Raw genomic sequence first — 25,331 nt, forward strand, 5'->3', positions numbered from 1 at the left:
TGCTCGATGTAAAATTAATGAAGGATACTCTCGCTTTGCAGTATTTTCGGAGACGTACTGTATTTCGGATTTGAGAGTCTCTAGACGTTCACGGCGGTCTTAAAATTTTGCATTCAAGACATTGAAAGCGGCACTGAACGCGTAGCTGCGCAGTTACGCGACTGCGCTTTGTGAAAGGTCTTCGTGTTGGACTGCTAAAGGTACGTTAATAGCTGCCTAGGTTTACAAGGGACGGCCGTCATACCGCAGTTTGCTTAGCTAGGCCACTCTTGATAGCGCGTTTAATTCGCGTGCTGCTTACATCCAAGCACGCAGGAGAGGTATCCTCGTCTGCACTTCTTTCAATTGTATTTCAAATCTCCGCTACAACTTGGCGTGTTTTTTTACTCTCCTAAGCTCATTTTGTGCATTTAAACTGATTAGGACGCCAGCATTGATACCGAGGTACCTTGTCATGTCGGATGACTCTGGATGACACTCTCGAGGCGTACCGATACTCATACATGAACGAGCCGACACCTGTCTGCGCTGCCGGACGTCTCTCAGACACGCAGGTAGCTGCGGCATCCACCCCCGAGCGCCATCTCCGTACTCGCGCGCGTCCATTCTGTCAACTGTTCCTTCTGAGTTCTTTGCGTCTCGGGTCCTCGCTGGCTGGCCGCAGGATTCGGAGCTCCAGGGCAGACTTCGTTACTGAGGCAGCCCGAGTCGACGTCTCGGCGGCGTCCGGCAGTAGCTTCACTTTTTATCTCAGCGGCCCCGCGTGGTCTCCTGGAAGAAATCGCTGTGCGCGTCCTTTTGTGTCTAATGTTGCGTGCACGGCGGTGGCGGCGGCGGCTTCTGCTCGTTTCGAGGCGCCCACGAGCACGCTTGGCCGTCGCCCGTCCTCAAGTTTCTCGGGCAAACGTGATTCAGCTCTTGCCGACTACTACTTTTCTGAGCCGTACACTTCAGCTTCGGTTTTTGTTTTTTTTTTCTTTTAGTATCGCCTTTCCTTATTTCTTTATGCCTCCTTTTTTTCCCCCTCCGATTAACCTTGTGTCCAACCGCAGATGAGAAAAGAAAAGCAATGCTGAAAAAAAAAAAAAGCGCGTCGGGAGCACGCGTCGAAATAAAGTAAGCCTACGCGCACGAACTTGTTGCGAGAAGGTCGCGCCAGCGGGAGCTCCCTTCTTTTCATCGGGGGACCGGCGAGGTAGCGCGCGTATAGTAGCAGTGGGCAACAAACGGCCCGATGGAGGAACTGCCCCGGGTATTTCATTGTGCGTGCGCTAGGCAGCGGCGTACGCGCATTCCGTGACTGCTCCTTTTTTGTCGCGCGCCGAGCGGGTCCCGCAGGGGCTAGTAGGTTAACGGTTCCCGAAACTAGGTGCCTCCTCGTTCTCGGAAGCAGCCGGCCGCAGTCGTGGGAAGTTCGTCGCTACGCACGCCTTCAAGGGCAGAGACGCGTGGGCATTAACTTCAGCTCAGCCGGAAACAGGCAAAAAAAAAATTAAAATGTCTGATGAACTCGAACGCTACGCCCTCGGATAATCCCCCGAGCCGGCCGTACGTTACCGGTTTCTAGCCAAATTCTCTGCGCCTTAACAGGCACATCGCACTCAACTGCTCTTGATGAGCCGTACCCTCCCACCCCATCCGTATCAACTCGCCATCACAGGAGAGTGAAGGGGAACAAGAAAGGTTTGGTTTGGTTTATGGGGTTTTAACGTCCCAAAGCGACTAAGGCTATGAGAGACGCCGTAGTGAAGGGCTCCGGAAATTTCGACCACCTGGGGTTCTTTAACGTGCACTGACATCGCACAGTACACGGGCCTCTAGAATTTCTCTTCCAAAGAAATTCTAGCCGCCGCGGCCGGGATCGAACCCGCGTCTTTCGGGTCAGTAGCCGAGCACCATAACCGCTGAGCCACCGCGGCGGCGGAACAAGAAAGATGCAGTGCTCTATACCAATACACAACCCATGCGCGACAGCAATAAGAACAGAAACAAGAAATAATGGTTAACCAAACCCAAGGTGATGAATTCGCAATCCCGACTTAACACGCGCCTACAAATAAACGCGCTTGAAAGAAAACAGGAATTGGAGCAAAACACTTCGTAGGAAAGCCTCTACGTCTGTCCCGCTCGAGCTCTGGAACCGTTTCCGGCCTTATAGCACTCATTCTCGCGTCCGGAGCATGCAGCACTGCTCACACGCTACGTCAGTGCCACCCGAATAGTGCTTTCCGTGGCTGGTATATACAGCTGCTTATCTGAGAACGCAGATTTCGCCTCAAATGACGCCTCGTGTGTACTGAAGATTCCGCGTTCTTTATGTGTGGGCTCTTTCATTAAGAAAGTGTTAGGCCTTTGCAAGTCTGGGCCGAACGAAAGAAAGCCCTTCGGATTATGCAAAAGTTCTGCCCATGAGTATGAGCACAAAAGCTCAGGCTCGCACACGCGCACGGCAGATGGTATAACTGTCTGTACGCGACCAAAAGGGACAATGCGCCATTAGCGTTAGCGCCCATTCTGCCCTATATCACATTTATTGAATATGAGCGACAGCCAAAAGGCAGGATAGAGCCGGTATTAAATAAACACAAGAAGAGCACCGCGTGGTGGCGCTTAATGCGCGCTTCATCGCTCGCCCCTTTGTGGAAGCAGCTCGCGAATTGTCTTGCCATACCGGCGCCTCTTTTTTTTTTCTATAGCTGCATTTTGTTCCCTGGAAGCGCTGACGTCAACTAAGCAAGCATTCTGAGCGCCCACCTTCGCTACAAAAGGCAACAACCGGCAGTTGCTTATTTTGTGCTCGTCGGCGCGTGCTTGTTCGGTATAAAGGACAGTAATTTGTATCGTGCATGAGGCATACGCGTGTCGGCAGCCTTACACAGCGACTGATGCGGACGCCTTTGTGGTTCGCCCTGAGTACAAAAGCCAAGGCGCGGGCGGCAGCAGCAGATTCAAACAAAAATCGACCGCGTCCTTGGCAGCGCAACTTTTATCGAAACGAGCCGGACGGGGAATATAGCGCGCCCGCTGGTCATTAGGCGAATAAAGGCGGGCCGCGGAGGGAAATTAAATAAGCGCGCTACCTCGCCTCTCCGACTTTAAATGAGCAAAATGGCTCGCAAATGGCGCGGCGGACGCAGAACCGTGCCTAGAGCGTCAGCAGGAGGGCGCGGGCTTCACTTCTGCGATGTTATTTCTGCAGCAAGTTTGCGGTCGAGCGGTTTTTTGGAAGGGTGAAAACAAAACTCGCAGTAATAGTAAGCTCAATATGCTCACGGCGCACCCTAGACCACTTTTATTCTTGATGTCCTCCTCTGACGCGGAAGACGAGGCCAGGTGGTCTGAGCGGGATTGGGTGAGAGCGCCAGTCTTGGAGAAAGGACAAAGGCAGCAATTTAACGCGGTTCGCACTACGCGCAGCGACGCTATTACTGTAGCCTCCGCCCGCTTAGGGTACGTAAAATGATCGCTTTGCATATAGCATTGGCAATTATTTAGTGCATTTGTCTCTAGCCTCTCATGAACAGCTCGTTTCCGGGAATGGCACGCATAGTTTACTACTCTTAAGCGCTGCACATCGAGAAAGAAAAGGCGGAGTGCTGTCCCTTCCTATATTGGCAGGCCAAGAACAATTCCCTGATATTTCGCCGTCTCCCTTAACGAAGAGCGGTAGGGAAAGCTGTATCGCATCCTATGCTCGCCTCTCTTTGGAGGGCGCCAAATGCAGGTCGCCACGTGACCACACATGGCAACATTGTGAAGAGCCCCTGCATATTCCGTATGGCTGCTCAGGCTTGCCTGGAGGAACACGGCTTTTCTGTTGTACAAAAAAAAAAAAAAACATTAATGAAAATGCCAGTAAACCAGTGCTGCACGGGAAAGCCTAGCGCCACATCTCCCTTTCCACAGGGATACTTGAACCCATTGAGATTACTGAAATGAGGGGCTATCAGAGGCACGTCACTGTGGATCAACGTCAATCGAAGAGAGATTCGTGCTTGAGTAAATCCACCGCACGAGACTGGAATTAATCCGGGGCGCCCTGGTACGGCGTCTGTCCTTGTCCACTTGCAGCTCCGAGATGCTGAACTCCACATACAACACGAACACACACACACATCACCCACTTCATAAAAGTACCTCGACTGAAGGACCTGGTTCCCGTCTCAGGTCACAGAAATCAAAGTCCGTGCTGGGCGGTTGCGGCTGCCTATTTACTGTCAAGGGCATCAGAACCTGAAAAGACGCGAGTAGGTGACTTAGTTCGTCAAACTCAGCAGCAGCGAGCATAGAGGAGACGCATTCTGAAAGAGCCGCTATCGCGGAATCGGGTCGCCCCAGTGGCACTGAGCCTTTCTCGTTTAAACACCCCTTTCGCTCCCCCAGACACCCCCCCCCCCCCCCCCCCTCGATGCCGCTCCTGACTGCCCCCCCCCTCCCGCATACGCTCGCGTGTTGCTGCCCGCCTCGAACCCCCATTCAAGCGAGGGGGACGGGGGGGGGGGGGGGGGGGGCGCATTTTTCGCCCTCGAAAGAGTCTTACGAAACGCACGCGCTCCGCCACCTCTATTCTTGGGGACCCATTACGACGCGCAACGACGTAGAAAGTAGGCCCTCCTGGTCCCCCCTCCCCATCCCCCCGCCGGCTCTCTGCCTTGCGCGTGACACGCATTTAATTTCCACTTTCGGACAGTGGCTCCGCACCTATTGTCTTCGTGATCCGTTATTCCTTCTTTTTTTTTTCTTTTCGCTCTCTTTAGTTGAGGCTGTGACATCTCCGCGAGACTGCGTTATGTAAAAAGCACCGCTGGAGCAAGGTCAGCCCCTCCTGGTGGTCCAGTTTCTTCTTTTCTTTTCCCCCTCGTCTTCCTTTATCGTGGCCGCTGGAATAAGTGGAGCCGAAGCTCCTTTCCTCGCCTCATTCTCTCCTCCTCCGTGCGCGTCTTGACACCGCACGGGGTAGAAGACGGGGCCTCGTTACGAGGCGCTTCTTTCGCAGCGACCGGCGTAATGGCGCAGCGGACGGCGCAGCAGGCGTGGGGCTGTGAATCCCACCGAGAAACGTAGAGCTGCGGACGACGCTTACGTTTCCCATGGGCGCCACGGCAGCGCGGTGGGTCACCGCCGTTATTCAGAAGTTTTTTTTTTTTCTCTCTCTCTCTCTCTCGAGGTGCTAACGTGTCGGAGCGAAACCGACACCCCCCGCCCCCTTCCCTCCCCCACTGGTTTCATTTACCTCCTTCTGCTCCCTCCCCAGACGTCATGCACGTATAGCGCGATCCGCGCTGGGTCGTTGACAGTCCCGGGTTTTCTTTGGAATACTTTTCGCTCACACGGGCATCCACGGCGAAGAAGATCTGGTGTCCGCCACTTCGCACTTCTCAAACCCCCGTCCTCCCTCCCTCGCTCCTCTGTTTTTGTTTCGCAAGTTACCACTCCCGGCGGCCGCCCGCGTTTTTGTAGACCTCGTAATTTGTGTTTTGACCTTCTTTTGTTACCTCGCACTGTGTGTGCGAGAGAGAAAACTTTGATGAGAGGAAAGGCGGGAAGGTCGGCTGGTGGAAACGTGACCCCAGCCTGCTACTCCATTCTGGGGGACAGGGAAGGAGTGAGAAAGAGTGTGTAGATGGAAGGGGATGATGTCATATTACAAAGAGTTCCATGGAGTGACCCGAACAATGGAGATGTCCACACACACACACACTGGCTTGCACTCATCTCTCGCGCAGGCTCGAACGCGTTTATAGCACAGGCTGTACATGTCCTGCACACATACGGACGCACATCACTAAGACATATTTCAGAGACGGGCATGTGTTGGTGAGTGTGCTAAAACGTGTGCGCACAAGATTTAGAACACTAACGCACGCACATGCAGCTTTTAGCTGCATAGACGGGTCTCAGGCACACACACACACGCATGTCCCGGCACACACGCGTATGCAGTGCACAAGTGTCTAATCGAGCATGCTGTGCAAAACGCTCACGCATGTGTCACAGGCGGCTACCTATTCCTGTCTCACATGATAACTGGAGAACAGCTTTCGTCGCGCACCACGCACAGATATCTTAAGGATGTTGCAATGTGTAGCTGGTTTGTCTGTGAGTCAGGATGATACTAAATCCATGGGGAAGTTCAACATAGCCCAATGGTCGAGTTGGCGATGTATAGTGAAAAAACAGTAACAACGCAAATATACCAAGGACCATACAAAAGAAAGAGACAGGCGAGTAGTGCAATGCACACTTAAATACCATTTCGCCGTGGAACCCGCTGATGTAGTGAACCCAACAAATCAGGATATCTCGAAAGGAGCACCGTCATACTGCTACAGGTGCGCATGAGAAGACTTTGCCTGTCAGTCAGCCATATGGATTAAACTCGGTAATTAACACCATCACGAAATGGCTTTAGCGCGGAAGTTGACGCCTCGGAGTCTGGAAAGGCGCTCATTTTCCAAGCGTACGTTCGCCACACTACTGAAAACACGGGAAAATCTCTTCCTGCCTGACATATTTAACGTCAGGTGCGCCATTTAGTGCACTTAGAGCGACCCTGAAATTATACTTATCGTCATATTCTAATGCAACAAATCTGCACAGGTGGTCTCTGTGAGTATTCCAGTAAATTTAAAGGCTCTGCATGGGCTCTATAATTTGCAAATAATTTGTAAAAATTGCTGCTAGCAACCAGTTAGGGCGACGCCACATCGCGCGTTTTTAGCCGCCCCTATCCCGATGACGTGAATGGGCAATCAGGGCGAGCCACAAGGGGCGCGATGGGCTGCAGTCCCGACCTGTTTTCATTATTTCTTTTCCCAGCGCGTCAGCGTGTATATATGAGTTGAGGTTTTAACCGGCTCACGAAGATATAGCTCAAAAGTTTTGCCGAGTGGTGACGCGTGATGGAACACCGATCGCTCGTGCGCCTTTCCTAACTTCAGTAATTACCATTTCACGACAGCTTCACGTTTAGGAAACAAGACGTGAAAGCGTTTCTGAAAGACCAGCCGCAACGGTTAGTGCGATTGCGGGGAGCTGCTAATGGCGAAGTTTGCGTCTCGATTTCGTCCGACAGCGCGTCGGAGCTGCCTGCCATTACGCCTTTGACTGACAGACAGTCGCCATCCGCACGATCCCTTGGCTGCGCGACACGACTGCAGGTTTTTTTTTTTTTTCTCGGCTCACATTTGAAATCATGTCATGTCGTTCAACCAAGCCACTAGCTTCATCAGTAAAAAATTGATAGACAGTTACTATAGTCGGTAACACGAAATTTGAGCGCAGCTTTCCACGTATTTTAGTTCTGCAATATGCTGAGGTTAAGAATTTCAAGGCACTTTTCTATATACTATGTTACCACCTTTCGGGATCTCCCCGTGAAAGCCACCTTCCTGGTGTCCATTCCGCCACTCTCGCTGTGGCAGGCTGCGTTTCGCTCTGCTGCTACCTGCTACGGTTGTGATGCTAGAGGGGGGGCCTAAGAGTTGCGTTCTAAAAAATATAAACAAAGAAAAGATATAAAGTTGAAGCCGCGTCATTAAACAGCCGTCCGTCTAACCATGACACCATGGCGCCGCATACCAATATGCTGACGACCTGAAGCGATATATGTTATGTTGCATAATTAGCACCTAGCCATGACGAGTTGAAGACCAAACTGTGACATATTAAATGATCAAATATATAATTACATGAGTGGACACAATTGCGAAATGAGTTGCGAACACGTTGGCGCTGTCATATGTTGAAAGGAATTTAGGCACGGAGTTGAAAAGAAATGAAACCTAGAAAACCCTAAACTGCTCTCAAAAACAAAAGCTTTTCCTCAATTTGGGCCCGCGTTTGTCTGCACGAAATCTCTCATTTGCATCTATGTGATTGAAGTGATCCGAACGAAAACCACGATGCTGACGATTCTGCTCTCTCCCTCTTCTTCTGCTGATTTCAGAGCGGCGTGCCGAGCCAACGATGGCCACCTGAGTGCGACGCCACGCACACCCCGCATCTCAGCAAGCATCGAGACCGCCGCGATGGCGGCTGCGTCGCCGCAAGTACCGCGCTGCGTGCGCATGCGCCATCAGAGGACTCTCTGGAGGTGGCTACTCACCTCCTTCGCCCTTGTGCTCCTCTACGCCCCCGGAGTCCACTCTCAGTGTGAGTAGAGGCCGTCGCAACTTGTTTGCTCTATTTCCTCCACGTTTTTCCCCTTTCTTGCTTTCTTTCGCCGAAATAACGCGCCTCTTGTTTGCTTTTTCTTTTTTTGCATCGCCTTTCGCTTGACGTCATGCAACTGCCACAGCTGCGCACGTCACGGCTGTCGCTGCATTCCTGCGCGCCGTCTATATACGCGACGAAAGCGCAGGAGATTGCAGCGCGGAATATTAATGTGGTGCAGAGTTGTTCAAGCCCGCCTAGCAAGATTTCTTCCAGTACTGCTCATAGGTTTCTACTAGACTCAGGGAAAGGGACAGACCTCGGTCAAGAGGAACTTTATTTTTTTTCTTTCTCTCTCTCGCGGCAGAGACAGGTTCGTGTTTTCTCTGGTAAGCTGACGCAGGTACAGTCGCTTTGCTCACGCTCCCTTTCCCGGCATACAGTCACAAAGCGCCTGTATGCCGGGAACGCAAGGACGCAGCAGCGACAATCTAATCTCGACATAAGGCACCACATACCGGTGACTGCAACTCAAAAGAAAAACAAAAGTGTGTGGAAGGGGGAAGAAACGCATATGCTGCGTTTGCAACCTCCATATTGCTCCAAGTCACGGCACCGGGCTGACGAGACGAGCACAAGGCTGGCCCGATATCAGATGCGGCATATTGGCCTCCGTTTTCGCAGGAAAACAAGTTTTCGCCGACAGTGTGTTCAGTGTATTCGCTTCTACAATCATGTTACCTTGAGTTACGCGATGCTGCTGAAATCATGTCCACGCTGAGTTCTGCACTTTGCACCCGAAAGAAAGTGAAATTGACAAGCTATTGTGCTGCCGAGGTTTATCAGGGTGCGCTAAACAGGTTTTCAGCGAAACGCTGTACTCGATTAATGACGTCTCAACGCCAGCGTACAATTTCTCATTAGCGCTCGTCACGCTTCAGCGGCGACATCGATCACTCTCGTTAGCGCCGATGCTGCGCTGAGAAATGCAGTCGGAAACCGCACACCGCTCAACGACCTGGCTTCGTCTATCCCACGCGCTGTCGCAGACTGCGCCGCAGCAGCCGCCCATAAACGCATCCCTTCAACTTTAGTCGCCGTCGCCCCTCATTCCATCAAAAGTTCAACGTTGTTTTTGTTTTTCTTTGCTGCGTCTCATTTATGCGTTTTATTTTATTGCTGTTGCTGTTGTTTCGCTCCTATGGATCTTTTCTTCTGCGCGATTCTATGCAAGCGAAGAATTACTCCTGTAAAGGAGGCTTCCTCTTTCTTCCGCAGCGCTCGTCGTGCAACCACCCCTCAAATTCGTCACGAGTACATTATGACGACATTTACATACATTGGTATTATGTACAGCTGGCATACAACGATGTCATTATGTTTAATGTCGCTTGTTGCCCATGGGGCTTATTGGGTTTCGTGAGAAGCTTTCTACGCATTTGGACTTCGTTTTAGATCTGATCTGCGCTCTCTGGCTACGTTAAGAGACATCGTTTTTTATTTGGAGTGCGGCCGTCAGCGCCAGCAGGGTTGCAAGTCCACTAGTACCTGAAATATTACGCCCTTCGAGACCGGATCTTAAGATTTGTCATATATACACAGTACTGCACTCATTCATCTAAGTAGGGATTTGAAGAGGCCTTTTCCTTCATCGTGGCCTATTCAGGATGGGAAAGATTGACAATACGAAAAAGAGAATAGAAAAATACCGATAACAACCCTAAACGCACTTGCGGTGGCAAAAAAAAAAAAAAAACCTAGGGATGCTGGCCACATTGACAAACGTGCCATTCTAACAACAAATTGGGCAACAGCAATGTATCAATGAGAATTTCTTTTTTTTTTACCTGCTTTTCTTTTCCAAGACCTCAGTAGCGACAGCGCTTATAATCAGCAGCAGTTACCTCACACCTTGAAAGCGCTCTACCGCTCGAAAAATGAGACAGTAATAACCAGCTGTGAATAATTAAAAGTATGTACGAAGCTCTAGACTCAGGACAATCAGTAGCAACACAATGCAGGCATATCGCAGCGGGTTAACATCATTTATGACGGGGTTAGAGGGCTTAAACATAATTCGACCACAACGAGCTCACTCACAAAGCGGCATTTACCGCCGTGTGCACGTAAAGCGTGGTTTTGTTCCCCATTAACCCCCTTTTTGTTTTACTACGTTCGTGAAGCAGCCGTTGTGCTCGCGTCTCTTCTTTCCGCTTGAACCTCGCAGGGCGGGTCGACACACTGTCTGGCTGAAGTTCTGCACGCGCCGAGTGCAGTAGACCTCAATGAGGACTTATCTGTTGGGCAGAACGTAAGCTCCTGTTGAGGTCCCTGAGTCCCCTGCAGTGAGCCAGGTCTCGATGACCAGTTTAGTTTGGGCTGACGGAAGTTCAAGCTCACCGCCTTTAGTCCGAACCAACTCTTTGGCCCTCGGTCGACGCTACCCCTTGGGTTCACCAGCAGCCTTGTACCAGAGGGGCAGCCATTTTTTATGCGAGGTTGTTACCAAAAGGCTTCTATCGTCACCTCAATCGCAGACATAAGGTTAACGGCAACCTGCTGTACGGAAGAAGCGTGCAGGACTTTTTCCCTCCTCCAAGTGGGATCATGAACGAAACGCGCCCAGCCATGCGATGAGAAAGGTGCGAGGAAACAGACCTGCGCCAATGTACCCCCAGCTCCGGACAAAATAGTTCTTTCCTACACGGTGCGGGACTCGATCCACGTTTTCGTCCTTCAGTTCTCTCATTTCCGGCACTTGTGTCGCGAACGGGCATTTCAGGCACGACACAAGCCACGCTCGCCTCACGCGCACCGCATGCACAACCTGAACGGCCAGCCCGTTTCGTCCGCAGGACAATATCCGTGGCTGCTATACGCCGGAAACCGACTCCGTCATTTGAGCGGGGCTAACGCAGCATGGCGGCCGTCTCGCGAGCCACGCGTGGGTGCCGCGGGCTCGGAGAGCGTGCACGAGCGCGCTCACTGCCGCCGACCCATTTCGGAGGCGCTCGTCCGTGGCGATTGAACCGGCCGAGCGGCAGTCGGCGCTGTCCCACTTTTGGGGAGGCGCCTTTCCTCGCTGCCCCCGAAGAAGCGGCGGCCACACGCGACGCCCCGGCTGCACTGCACACCACGCTGCCGTGCGCGTGCCGCCCATCGGCCGGCCATGCAGGCGCAGAGGGCGAGGGAGTGGCTGCGAGCTTTTATTGGGAACGAAACAATGGGGTTAGCCAGCATCCGTATTACGTCCAACGAAGCGCGCGTCCGGCGTTACGGAGGGCACGGCGGCTGTGTAGAAAAGAGAGAAAAAGACAAGGAGAGCGACGCTGGCGCTTAGGTCTGTTCTGCTGCCCAGGTCAACGGGTGCCCCGGAGAGCATTCGTTCAGAATGCTCTTCTCCCTTTCGTTGCCTCTTCGTCTTTTAGAAGCTGCTGTCGCGGCAGGTTTGGAAGTGCCTGAACACTAAAGGTACGCGCCCGGCAACGGTGTCAGCAAGTTCGGATTCACCGACGCAAGCGCTTCGCTGTACATGGCCTGGTTAAACCCTCTTAGCCCGAGTTTCACTCTAATCTTTGCACCTTCTTCGTGTGCTTATTGCTCACCCCGTGCAAAAGGAAAGAAACGAGCTGGTGTTTGTTACGCACGCAGCAGCTTTATTCCCAAATATTCCGCTCAGTACACGAGCAGGAGAGTTTCCTGTCGTCAGGGTCTGTCGTCGTCGCAGCAGCCAAAGAACGAAGCCCGTCCAAAAGTGCCGCCACCACGTTACAGCGCAGCCGCGCGACAAAGGAGAAGAAGCGGGCTGAGATGCGGTGCGCGCGTTCGATTTGCGCTCTCGGGCGTGTCACCGCAGCGTGATCTAAAAGGAGCGAAAAGCAGCTGTGGGAGAAACGACCGGCGGCGCGAAAAATACGCTGTCAGGGAAGAGAGTGCGCGATGGTCGAGATGAACGCGTGCGCGGCCTTGGGCGGGCGAAATAGCTTTCCAATGGCTGCCCCGTATTCGTTTTACTCTGCTGCCCATTTCCTTGGCGTCACGTCGGTGCCGCGCCGAGACCCCTCCGGCTGTCAACCTCTCGGATTACTCCATTCCGGACAGCGTCTCCCGAACGCTTCGCCGCTCCTGCGCACGTTCCGCCGTATAACGGCGCCGAAATGCTCTCGAGAGACCGGGCTGCTGCTGCTGTCGAAACCGCGCTGCCACTCGGCCGCGTCGGAGAGCTGGCCGCGCCTGGAGCGAACGTGCGAGCCTGTGTGCCGCAGGCTGCCTTGTCATCGCGGTCCGCGTATTCGCGCGAGATGTTCGCTGGTCCGCTCTCCCAGCCGGCATGTCTCGCACGCTTCGCGAAGCCCAACGTGCCGAGAAAGGTGTGTTTTCTCCGAAAATTTCAGTCCTGGAGTGCAGCAGAGCGGCACGTGGCGCTTCCTTATCTGCTTTACTTCTGGCATGCACGCAGTTCCGCCTATAGAGCCGTCGCACGAACCATTCTTCGTTCTATTTAAGCGGTTTAAGAATAAGGGCGGCGTTCTTTAACGCACTTTCGCTCGCATCCAACTTACACGCATTTAACGGTAAAACCATTTTCGCACGTGCCGTGACTCGGTTTGCCAGTGCGGGACACTACTCTCTCTCTCTGTCTCTCTCCCTCTTTGTCTTTCTTTTTTTTTGTACTGAACTGAGGTTAATTGGCAGCGAGTCTTGTTTCGACATTCTTACACCTTTTCTTATGCGTGTATGCAGTAAAAGCTCTGCTCGGAGATTTCACAGGACAAGGATATAACTGCAACTTAGACGCGAAGGCGTTTTGAATACCGGCTAACGCCGCGGTAGCGTGAGATCAGCTAGGCCCCCACTCCGTATTCATCTGTTAGTACCCGCCGCTGCCTTGAGAGGTGTAACACCTTCCCTCCTCCACCGCGCCCTTTGCGTAGTGGCGCAAGCAGTGTGCCTGTTTGCTTTAGTTGCCCTGTCGAGAGCGCAATTTCCCATTCCGCCATCAAAATTGGTTCGCAGGGAAGAGTGTGCCTCGGACCGTTCGGGATCAACGGCGCGCAGCCGCCGGCCCTTTATGCTGAGGACCGTGTTTATTCGGAGCCCAGACATCAGCAATAGCGCGGACGCGCGTCACTTAAACTCGGGTTAGGAGAACAGGGCGAACCTACCTCTGACGGCCTACATTAGCCCAGACACGGCGTAGGATCTTTAGTGACACGGACGTTGCAGTGTGACCGGCGCGAGGGGTTTACAAGCAACAAACGCCAAAGGGTCAGCACTGCACTATACGTATACTGAGTCAGCGGGTAGAGCAGAAGTACGACAACATTATGCACGCAGTGTCGCTGTAAATTCGAAGAAAGGAGTGTTGTTGGGGAATTGGGGACAGCTGGGGCGTACTTCATACGTTCGCTCGCGGATACAAGAACGAGCGCTAGTCAGACCAAAATGCAGACACCCTTCTAATGAGTCTCGCCAGCGCACGTGTTTTTAAGCTTTGCCGGGAAGGAGCTCAGCAGCAAGCCAAACAAAAATGTGTCGCTGCGGAAATACAGTTGCGACACAGTTGTTGTGGCTGTTGCGTAATGGTGGCCGACAAGCCTGCCAACCGGCCGGCTACTTGGAGCCGCGAAGCCGGAAGCGATAGCACTGCTCCGCCAAAATTAGGCCGCAGGCAATTGCGAGAAGCAAGGGGCCCACACGCGGTCGTTCGATGTGGCCTTCGCCGCTGATTGCTCTGGTGGCTGCGGTTTAGGCCGTAGATGGGGCACTGGCATGCTATCATCTCGGCATGCCAAGTCTGCGGTCAGTCACGTGTCACCGTTCCCGGATGTTATTAGGACTGAAATCGTAACAAAGTATCCGCGTCCAGGAAAGGAATATGCGTATCACACGGGGCTAATGCGGCGCGAACTATCCGCTTACATAACTGTCTGAACCTCTAGCTCTCTTTTGTTTCTTTTTGCGGAATGCAGCGTTCTCTCATCAAAAAAAGAAAAGAGGCTTTGTTTCTTACCGTTGGGATAAATTCCTTTAAACTAATAAGCCTCCTTCGAAAGGAACCAGAATACTTCAATATTTGTTATTTAAACACGAGGTATATTTCTTTCCTCTCCAGTGATAACCCAGGGCTCATTTTGGGCTTCAAACTCTATAGCGGCTAATAGAAGCCGTCCTAAATCACGCGACGTGTTAACCCGAGGCTGTGAGCTAGCGGCCTTTTTTGTGCGGCGGCACGAAATTCGATGCTCGCGATAATTTGCCGTGTTTCGAGAAGAGTCGAGCGATGGCAAAGCCTCGATTTTCCCGTTATATTTCAGTTAAATCTGAATTAGTACGGCGGCTTCCACCAGCATCAACTGGGACACATTAGCTCAGAAAAGAGATGTGCAAGGGAGGGGGGTCACCACTACGCCGTTTTTTTTTTTTTTACTCCTGCTTATTTCAATATTTCCGCCCGTTTGTCACGGCGCTTCATCGGATAACGTATTAGTGGGCAACGGCTCAAGCTCTGAAACGAGAGAGACAAAAGAGGAGCAATAACGAAAACCGTCTGTCCACGGAGTTCAATGCATTAGCGGTTCAAATCTTTTCAACGCTGTAAACTGATGTTCCAGTTCACTGACCGCGCGCTGTGTCAATTTGTGCAACCTTTGGGGCGATTCATTGGACTCCATCGCTCGGAGCGTGTCCCATCGGGTCAGCTCCTAATGCGCAGTTTAAGGTTACACGAGGGCACTAATTGATGCTTCGTGGCGCGCAGGCCTGGTGCGCCTCCTCCTCCTCCTCGACGCCGCACGCTCGGTCTTCTCCAAGTTGCGCGCGTGGCCTGTGCCGGGGCGCAGTAACGATTTAATGACGATGTAAACTGGCGCGAAAAAGCCATTCCACACCTCCTCCTACCCAGCATCCCCCTTTCCCAATTCCTGCCGCAGCGTCTGCCCGGCTCCTTCCCCTCCGGAATCGATGGCGGAGCGAAGTGATCCTCTTTCCACGCGCGCGTGCCTGCCTCGCTGCGCCCTTTGTTTCTGCTCGTCCCGATTAGTGGCGATGTTTGCCACTCGGCTTCGCTTTCTTGGCTTTTATTAGTGCCTCCCCTTGCGCCCACCCCACCGCTCTCTCTCTCTCTCCCGTAACAGGGGCCGCGTGTCTTTGTTTGCTCCAAGTTTGCTCCCATGTTTGTTCCCCGCCTGCTGCGCCCGCGCTACGTCCCCTCCTTCTTATCCTCGCCCTCTCTCACAAACTTGGGGGCCTGCTGGCATCGATTCCTAATGAGGTCTCGCAAAGTGAACCCCGTAATTAAGACCGAGGCTGACGCCTGCTTTAGCCGCGTTCTCGTCGAGGCAAATTTTGTTGCCAAAGCCCCACAACCCGCCCTTCCTAAAGCCCCCGATTATTTATAGCTCGTGTCCGCCTGGCGTTCGTTTTCCCTCTCTCCCTCGCCGCGCTCCTCTTGTGTTTCTTCTCATTATCGGTTGTCTCGCGCGGAGAAAGGGCTCCGCTGCCGGGGAAGGGAAGAGTGCATGTTTCGTGCGGTTTCCGGGACGCCGGAAGCGAGAGGTGGGCGCCGCGGTCGATGAGATGGCCAGATGGATAACACTCCTCGAGCGCCTTCCTTATTGCCCCAGCTTAAAGGTCTCGGCAGCGCAGTAAAATAGAGCCTCGGTTTCGAGTAAAACACGAAGCGGGCGGCCGACCGCGGGCCTCAAAAGACTGGGCTCGCCTGGGCAGCGGCAGGATTTGATTAACGTTCCCGCATTATTCGGCCCTGTATTGATCCTTCGGCGCGACAAAAGGCTCGGACCGCCCGAGAACAAAGTTTATTCTCTAGAGTCTCGAACCAGGAAGAACGAGAAAACTGCCTAAAAACCGCTTTCTTTCCAGCGGAGCACGCAGGAAAGTGCAGGACGGAAGAGCTGCTGCCGCCAGTGTGTGGTTTATCCTCTGTTTGCTCGTCTGCAGCGCCCTGGTGTGGCCCACTTCTCTTTGTTTCGGCACGCTCTTTCTGGACCTCTCCCAACGCAGCAATCTGAGAAGACTTGCAGCATAACGCAAGCTGATGTGCCCGACGTGTGGGGATTGTGTTCAGGAAATGGACAAACCTGTGCATATATGCACAGGTTTGTGCATGCATACTATACTATGCGTACTAGTATACAGTATGCTGCACCGTAGTGTTCCGTACGAGCTGCCACTCGTTCGTTGCCTCCTCCTTGGGACTCTTGAAGTTGTTCCCATTACTGCGAACTTGCATACTTGTTGACATGTTGCCTTGCTTACATGCTTTCGTGCGGCTATGTGTGAAGGAAGGTTTCGCGTTCTGGTTTAAACACCAAGGTGACCATATTGGGAAAAGCCGATTTCACGTGCCTTGCCCGCATTTCGCTGCATTAATTTCTGTTAATTGCAGCTTCTCTTATTGATCTCTTTACCCATACATTCTCGCGCCTCACCTTCACTCTTTTCTGCGTTCTCGCAACAGCGTATAAAGAAGTGGACGTGAAAAAGACAGAGACAGGGTTCTGACTTACAAATGATTTTTTTTTACGCTTTGCCACTGCTTATATACGCAAACGCCTCAGTAAAATCAGTTGTAAATCAGCGCCCTGTTTGTGTCTCTTTCACGTCATGTCTTTGAGTTGTTCCGATAATGTTCAACAAACTCGCCCAAGCTTCCACTTTTCTACGTTCATTATTACTTAATGAGGAGAACTAAAAAGTATATATCCAAGTATGCACGCCGACAGCTGTTGTTCGCCGCGTTGTTTATTCAAGTGCCTGGCGTCAGGATTAAAAGGCGCCAGTGCTGGAAACAGGCTCACGCCGACAAGTTGAGGAGTAAAAACAACGCAAGGTGCGGTAACAAGGTTGGAGAAAGACAGCCGCCTTTGTCCATTTCTGACGGAACGGCGAGAAACCAGAACGTGTACTGTCCAATCAGCTCTCTCGAGCGAGTTTACAACAACAACAAGAAAATCTTTCACACCGCGCCTCTGCGTTCGACAATCTCACTTTGGTTTTCGCTGCGACGGTGACAATAGGATAAGGCGGAAGAGGGTTCCGGCTCACTAAAGGGTGAAAATTTCTTTATTTACCAACTCCATAATCCCTTTCTCCCGTCACCTCCGCTTCCTGGCTTCGTTTTCTCAAAAATTGGGGCTCCCTATGTTTGTACAGCGCAGTCTGTCGGAGACACAAAATGGGATTGTCCGTTCAAACGCGCTACTAAATTGAGTGCAGCGTCACATACGCAGCGCCAAAAAAAGGGGCAAATGAAGAGAACGAGAGGGAAGCAAAATTACTTTTTTCTTTCCTGAAAGGACAAAAAAAAAAACAAAGAAGCGCGCATGAAGTCACAAAACCGGTAAAAAAAGAAGGAAAGATTAACACAGAAAGGCAGATTGAAACGCAGCAAGGGGTAAAATTGCGTAATAAAAGACAAAGAACGAATGGAGGGCTGGCCGATGCGCCTCCGTAGTGAGCAGTCTGCGGAGACGGGGAAAGCTGCAGCGTGCAGCTGCTTACGGATCGCATTAATCAGAGGGGGTCGTCCCTGATCGAGCGACGACTTTGGAGAAGACCGTGGCGCGGGCTGACGAAAGCAGGGTTGATGGGAAGAGAAGGGCGGTTCGAAGAGGGAAACGGGGCATCGCTGGCAGCGGAGGTGGCTGTCGCCTCTTTCCATGCCTCTTTCAATATGAGTGATGGAAGCTTTCCGCGGCTACTTTTAATCAGCAACTCCCCCGCGCAAAGGGAGTGTCCCGCGCGCGGCCCGCAGTGGCGATGCGATCCGATGCGCGGGCGGACGACGCACCATTGGCGCGGATCACGCTGCGCTGCGTCCTAGTAATGCTCTCGATACATTAGCGAGGCGCCCTGTTCGTGATACGGGAGGCGGCGGAGAACCGCTTGCCGCGTGGCGAGAACGCTACAACCGTCGGATGGATTATTTTCCCTTCGAGTCGCGCGCGGTAGATCCTCGTCATTCATTTTTATTGTTCTTTCCTTTCCTCGCATCCAATTTTCTGGGGCTTCCTCTAAATTAATCCGTCCTCCTCCTATGACATACCACCTCAGTGATTGCGCCCGCGTTGCTCCCCGGAAACGACATGAAAAAAAAAAACGGTTCTTTGGCACGAAAGGGTTCTCGCTAAGTTGTGTTATGCTTTCCCTGTTGCTGGACCAAGTAGATCCATCTTCCTATAGCTGCTCGAGTCAGGGCCAATTGCTCACACTTTCTGCTTCTCAGTATCTGGACGGAGATGGGTAAGGCACAGCAACGTGACACCTCCTCTGCCTTCCTCTTGCTTATGGTTTTTCCAACGGCTGTTATCAGTTGACGGATGGCTGCATGCCAATAACCCTTTAGCTCGCTCCCCTTCTGTCCCCCCTCGACTGAAAATGACAGAGCAGCACAAATTTGCCACTTTAAGATGAATATGCGTACGCAGGCCAACGAATGCACTGTCTATATAGTAAGAGGAGACAAAGTGTGGAGCTCCGCGCCCTAGATGCGCGCAAGAACAAAAAAAAAAAGGAATAAAGAGAAGGAAAGGGTGGCGGAGTAAGCTGGGTGAAAGAATGGTATGAGCCCTCTTCCGAAATGGGCCGGCAAAGGCGCGCCGTGTCAGCGTATACCGATCGCGGATGCACTCCTCGTTGCTCGTAAAGTGGGGATTTGACTTGACGGTTAATTATGACGAGCGCAAAAGAAGTGGTAGGAGTGTTCGCAGCTGCTTTTCTCTCGCATGACGCACCCAGGAAAGCTTAAACAGTGAACTCCGGCGAGGCTTGCAAAGGAAAGAGTGCGAGAAACGATCGCGGGGGAAATCGCCCAGCAGGCGGCTGGGTCGTCGCTTTATAGTGTCAGCATCGGCAGCGTCAATCATGTAGAGGGTCTGTTTTTGACGTTATCGTTATTACAATAATTGTTGTTATTACTATTAAAGTGATTAGCGATGCTGGGATCTACAACACACGGCCAAGGGCGAGAGCATTGTCCTTGGCTATCAACGGCCTCTGTAGCGGCATACGAGAAGAGAGCGTTATACAAAATTTTACTTCGTGTCTTGTCTACGTCTCAGTGCGTGCGTGCGTGCGTGCGTGCGTATAAATAAAACCGTAAGTACGAGCGCCCCCTTCCATAAATAAAACCTGGCGCTCGCGCCTCAAAAAAGTCGCCCAGAGAAAACAGCCCGGGGAGTTTGAATCTTTAATGGCTGCAGTATTGGCTGGCATCATCCTTCAAGGAAGGTGGCGGCGCCGTAAGTGGCCCGCGCTTATGTTTCCGAGGCGCGCGCGTGCTTCACGCTGAGATGAAATATTGAACGACCGACTTCACCGTTCGAACACGTGCCAGAAGGAAACGAGCCCATCACGCCCCTCCGAAGACGCTACATTTTGCTCGACTTTAGGCTGAGGCGCGAGCTCGCTCTGGTATCTTCCACAGAAACGTATATTAGCATTCGACGCCATCAATTTCTCTAGCCTTTTTTTTGTTTCTGTTCTTTAGTATACACACACCAAGTTCAGTAAAAAAAAAGTGAAAACTAGCCGCAGTCTCTCTGTATTTTTTTTTTTTTTTTTTTTTGCGAAGGCGGCACATTCGTGCGAGACGAAAACGTATTCCTAGACGACACGCTTCGTTTACGGAGGCAGTATACTTCAACGACGCCGGTAGGTTCGCGTGGCAGGAGCACTCCGCCACGCATCTCCGTATAGCTGCGTATTTATTTATTTATTTATTTATTTGCGCGTGTCACTTACGGCCTGTCCGGGACGCTGCGACGACGAGAAAACTTCTCAGCGCGTCTCGCAGCAACTGACGCGTGACGGAGGCAAAGTACAAAGGACAACAACTTCCGCGAGCGAAACAAGCGAACAGAAAAAAAGAGGGCTTTGTTGTTTTTTTCCCTCACACACGTGGGCTTCGTTACATTTTTATGAAGGCGTTGCTAATGTACTGTTTTCGCTCACCAAGCGTTTCATTAAGAGAGTTTCGGAGCGCATGATCGCGTTTCGTTCAGAAGGCTGATCAAAAACTACAATATACTATCGGCGAGTGTCAGGTTTCTCTGGAAAGGAGAAAAAAAAGAGACAGAGCGAGTACGCTGGCTTACTGAATATAAAGACAATACCACGAAGCGACTGCACGAGAAGTCGTTGCTTTCTATAGCTTCTTTTACTAGCCATTTTCTTTCGAGGCCCACGCTTGTGCCTCTGGCTCGCAAGTTTCATCCTAGTTGTTTTTTTTTTTTTGGCATCCAAAAGGGTTCTAGGACACCTCGCTTGCTTCTCAAGGCTTTTTCGTAGAGCACACTCCTCCATGCATCGCCTTGCCACCGTCCGTGTGGGCATCTTCTATAGTGCTGCAGTGCAAGATACAGCGCATCTTTGGCGTGGTCCATTTCATATTCCAGACCAGTTAGGAACCTAAAGCCTCCTCTTCGCGCGCGTACTGGTAGTCGTGTAGGGTCAACGTCCCCATCTCTTCCTGAGGGACGACGACTCAGCAAACTGCGTAACTATGGAGCGCAAGGATTATTCAAGCGTGTGGCGTTGACGTGCGTCTGACGTCTTCCACCCTGAGTTACGCGTCAGCATAGTTTGCTGGGTCGTCTCCCCCCTGCTGGCCAACAGATGCGACCGGACAGCGGAAATCTGCCACCGACCACTGACCACGTCCGTCCTCATCGGAAACTGGCGCGTAGGTCCACTACACCAACTGCGAGTAATCGTGCGACGAACCAAAAGTATATTTTTACCACTTCTCATCGTCACTCCGATTTTATCGACGGTCCGCCATCCGATCCAGACTGCGTAGGGCCGTTGTCTCTCAAATTCTGTGCACACAAAGCGCAGAACGCGAGGTGTTTTAGAGGGGACAGAGCGACAAGCAGCTTGACCAGCGGGAGACGTCTGATACGCCATGCGGAGCCAAATGTGTGCGACGTCTCGGGAAACCCAACTCAGGGCCTCCGCGTTGGCATACGTGCTTCGCAGAGCGCACGTTGCATTTTCGAAGCTTTCTCTGCGGTACCCCTTTTTTTTCGTGAAAAAGAAAATCAGTTTCACCAGTGCGAGTTGCCGCAGTTAACTTACTTGCGGCTCGTCCCCTGTGAATTCCACCGCGCGCTTCTTTTCCTCACTATTATCCGAAAGAGCTGCTGGCTCAGTAGTTGACAGGAGAAAAGCAAAAAAAAAAAAAGCGAGACTGTATAAAGGCGTAAAATAAAGCATTGTCGAGAGGTTGTTCTTCCGGCGTTTCGGAATCCAATTTTCACGCCGGATATTGTTAGCGCACTTCGGAATAGTCGAGAGGTGTGGGCCGACGCGGGGCGCAGACCGCACGTGGGTACAGCGGCAAGGCGGCCACCGAGTCGGAGACCGCGGGCTTTCGCTCTCTCAGAAACCAGATTTTCAAAGACGGCGTTATTGAATTTCGCCCGAAACCTTTCTTCGGTCTCTTACATGACGCGTGCGCCGGGGAAAACGCAACGGCCACGAAATCCTGACGACAGAAGCGATGATAAGATATCACAGTTATGTCGGATGTCCCCACCGTGTTGGTCCTACCGAATCTTTTGCGACGCTGCGCAAGCAAGTGTAAAACGCAGGCCGAATCAAGCGGCATGCAGCTGCGTCAACAAAGCATGCGAATGGCAAAGGGTGGAAAGTTTAAAACCACGGGCAGAAAACGGCTCGCAAGTTATTCGGCAGGCGAGCGAACTTACTATCGCGCTAGAGTACCTAACTACTTTTTCAGAAATAAGCGTACTCTTGCCTGGGCTTGCTTGATGCCTGTCTCGTCCTACTCTAGTATAATAGAACGTGCTCTCTTCCAAACAAGGCTAAATTAATTCGAAGAACCCGGGACGACAACATTTATAGTTTTGGCTTGGGTTCAGTGCAGGCGATGCGTTACGTATATGCTGCTTAAAAGGGAGACTACTCAACTCACACGCTTTTCTGATGTGCGCAATCATAGAAACACTCTCAATGCAACAAAATGTGTCAGTCATTCAGTATGTTTAACAAACATGAATGCGGCAAATGGAGGTGGACACATAAGAAAGTATGACAACTATAGCCGTTAATTGAACGTTGTTTCTTAGCGGGCGCGAAGGGTTCCCTTAAAAGTTAAAAAAGCACCAGCGAAAAAGAACAGTGAACGCATCAACAGACGAACTGGAGTCTTTCAGATGCGTGTTCGTTAGCATCCGGTTGGCGACGCTCATTCGGCGCTAAAATAAGCGATGAACGCAACCGCGTGTACACTCGTGCCTGGCGACTTCTACTACGGTAGTACACCCACACGCTATACGTGGAAACACCCCCGTCTTCTGCCGGGCTCGAATTCACCGCAGCAGTGCCCAAAACACTGCAAGCGTCATGAACGATTTTCGTAATCTTTCAGCTGCTCTCAACAGCGCGCTTCGCATCTTGCAGTTAGCTTGCGCTCCGATTTTTTTTTCCTCTTCTTACCTTGAGCTCACAAAATCGGCAGGACTGCGATTTCCTTCTAGTCCACGTGAGAATGCGTGCATTGCTTTTTCTTCGTCCGCTACCAACTCCTCCCCCCCCCCCCCCCCCCCCCTTTTTTTTTCTGCTCAGTATCAATTGGTTTCTCGTACAGGAGCCGGCCGCGGCATGTTTTCTTACCTTCGTAAAAATAACGTTTATTTTCTGCGAAACTGCTGGACTAGATTCGGGTTACCTTTTTTCTCCCTGACGTATAGTGGAGCTCCCATTCCCGTTTTGAGACCGCTGAGAACATTCCTACCGCGGCGTCTTGTTTCCCCCTCACGTGTTCCTTTTTCCAGACCGTGAGCGCTCTCCGTCCCCACATTTTTCTTTTTCTTTCACCTTTTTCGCAAACACCGAAAGGACGTCGGTTCGGGCTTCACATCCCCGCCGAAAGACGGGACGCGGAGGCAGGAGAGAAGACGCGAGCCCCAATCGAAAACGTCTTTGCATCATGTCCCGTAGGCCGCGCAAGCGCCGGACACGAAACCTCGTTCTCGCAGTATACAAATTCGCCGTCCGAGCAGAAACGAAGAACAGCCTGAGCGAGAGGAGATATCTGGCTGCGGGGGCGTCTCCTCTGTTCGAGGTGTCTGTTTTTCCGTGCCGTGAGCTCCCCACGCTCTCCCGCTCTCTGTTTGTTCTCCAGTCTAAATAAGGCCGACGAATCCGGCAGGAAATCTCGGGGGAGAAAAGAAGAATTCAAATGGGCCGGTGAGGAAGGGGCGGTGCCCCCAAATCCTTCCCCTCTTCTGTCCTCCTATAAGATGTTCTCAGTCGAAATTCGATCTCGTTTCCGCAGCCGGCGTCCATATATTATCCCTAATCTGTTTCCAGTAGGCGGCCATTTCCGTTGTACGCAGTTCAAATGCCTCGTTTTTCATGTTCTTCTTTTGTGCCCTTTCCTCTCTCTCTCTCGCTCTGCGGCCGGGTACATTTGTCGTTGGCGTTTTTATTATTTCCTCTTGATGCGTCGCTATCGTCTAGGGCGGGTACTCCTCTCGAACCCGAGCAAAGATTTGCCGCTCCGCAGGCCCTCCTGGCGGTTTCAAAGCAGGCCCGAAAGATAGCGGGGTATGCGTCCGTGGGCTGCCGTCGGAGAGCGCGTGGCGCTCTCTCGCCTATTAGACGAGGCAGAGAGAAGTGAAAAAGACGGCTCTGTGCTAAGTTGTATACGCATGACAATGAAGGAGAGAGAGAGAGAGGTGGAAAAAGAAAAAGGCACAGAAGCCGCGATAGGAAGGGCAGCCTCTTAACGTCTGCAACAAAGCGAGAATGCGGCAGCGATAGCGCTACGAAAGTTGGGCAGTCAGCGAATAGCGGTAAGAAAGCGGGACGCCGCGAAGAAGAAACAGGCGGAGACAATGCCGACCTGTTGTTGCTGTAGTAAGTTTTATGCAACACGCTCGGTACGACACAATGCGGCAGTTGATGGTCATCTTGTTGTTTACCTCCTCTGAGAAAACTCTTCTCGAGTTCTTAAACCAGTCTTCGTGCTATCAGATGAACATTCTCAGCACTGACTGCCGTGGGCCACCGATTGCCGCTGATAAGCTTTGGGAACCGCAGTCTGCCGTTGCGACCGTTCATGCCCATGCGTTCCGCGCTCGGTGTAAGATTTGGAGTAACGGAAGACTGAAACAGGACTTGAAGAAATCAACAAAGGTAGAAAGGGGCCGTATGTCGGTGTCGGGTATTGAGCTGCACAGATAATAAATATAATTAAAAAGAAAATGATATATTTGGCGTATTGCGAGTGACGGTTGGTCGCAGGCGGTGTCCCTGCAATACCCAGCGGTACTTATGTGGAGCGGGGAGTCCTCCTCTATCGGATCCGTCCACTATTTATCCCTGCAGTATATTGGCCCAGTTGTAAACACTGTTGCCTTTTCGCAGTGTGCTATCGGTGTGCATCGACTTCGCAACAAAGAAGCTGAAACGTGCCGCCATTACCGTACAGCGCTGGCAGGATAGCCACCCAAGGCTTCCTCGCGCTCCAAGAGTCACCTCTCGACAGACCTATCGATCATTCGACCATCGAGATCGTGGCGAGCAAGAATCACGACTGGCGCGTCAGTCATGCAGTTCTCGCTACAAGCGCCGCACAAACGCGGAAAGGGCAATTCAGCCAGCAGAAAAACCAGCCAGCGAAGAGTCAGTCGTCACGAGCAACCAAAGGGCAAGGCGGCCGAGTGAGCAACACACAAGGAGAGAGAAGACAAAAACCGGCCGACGACTAGACAGGAGGGAACGGAACCTGCGGCATGCGCGCCGTCAATTTCCATTCTCCGAGCGAGCAGCGCTACACGCCGCTGCGGCAGACCGCTCGAAAAGGGCTTTCCATTCTTCTGGCTGAGGCCGATTCTTTGCGGGCGGCATTCCACTGACCAAGGACGTCGATGCCGGCAGCGGCGGAAGACACGCCAACTGGTTATGCAGAAGGAGGCGGAGGGGGGAGGCATCGAGCGAAGGTCGTCCGGATCTCAAACAGGTGCTGACCCATTTTTCGTTGTCCACGAGAGTGCTCGACTCCTCGTGCACAGCGCTCTACGCGCCTACCAGCCGCCGCCATCTTTTGTGCGCGGCGCTGGGGCCGACCGCGCGTCGCGACCATTTTTAATGGCAGCTGCCGCGATGGGGCCGTCCTCTCTTCGCGT

At 52.2% G+C, this 25,331-nt stretch overlaps 1 protein-coding gene across 2 annotated transcripts in view; it reads left to right on the top strand.

Moving 5' to 3' along the window:
• Positions 1-25,331, top strand: part of LOC149353314 (protocadherin Fat 3-like) — a 273,844-nt gene that overhangs the window by 36,352 nt on the left and 212,161 nt on the right. For both annotated transcript variants that reach the window (XM_089582466.1, XM_089582467.1), the window contains exon 2: positions 7,949-8,154. In XM_089582466.1, coding sequence (XP_089438592.1) covers positions 8,031-8,154 — 124 coding nt within the window. In that variant the 5' untranslated portion in view covers positions 7,949-8,030. The remainder of the gene's footprint in view (positions 1-7,948; positions 8,155-25,331) is intronic.

Source organism: Amblyomma mixtum, chromosome 3 (assembly GCF_055824585.1).
Source record: "Amblyomma mixtum isolate Tamu chromosome 3, ASM5582458v1, whole genome shotgun sequence".
NCBI classification, from domain to species: domain Eukaryota; kingdom Metazoa; phylum Arthropoda; class Arachnida; order Ixodida; family Ixodidae; genus Amblyomma; species Amblyomma mixtum.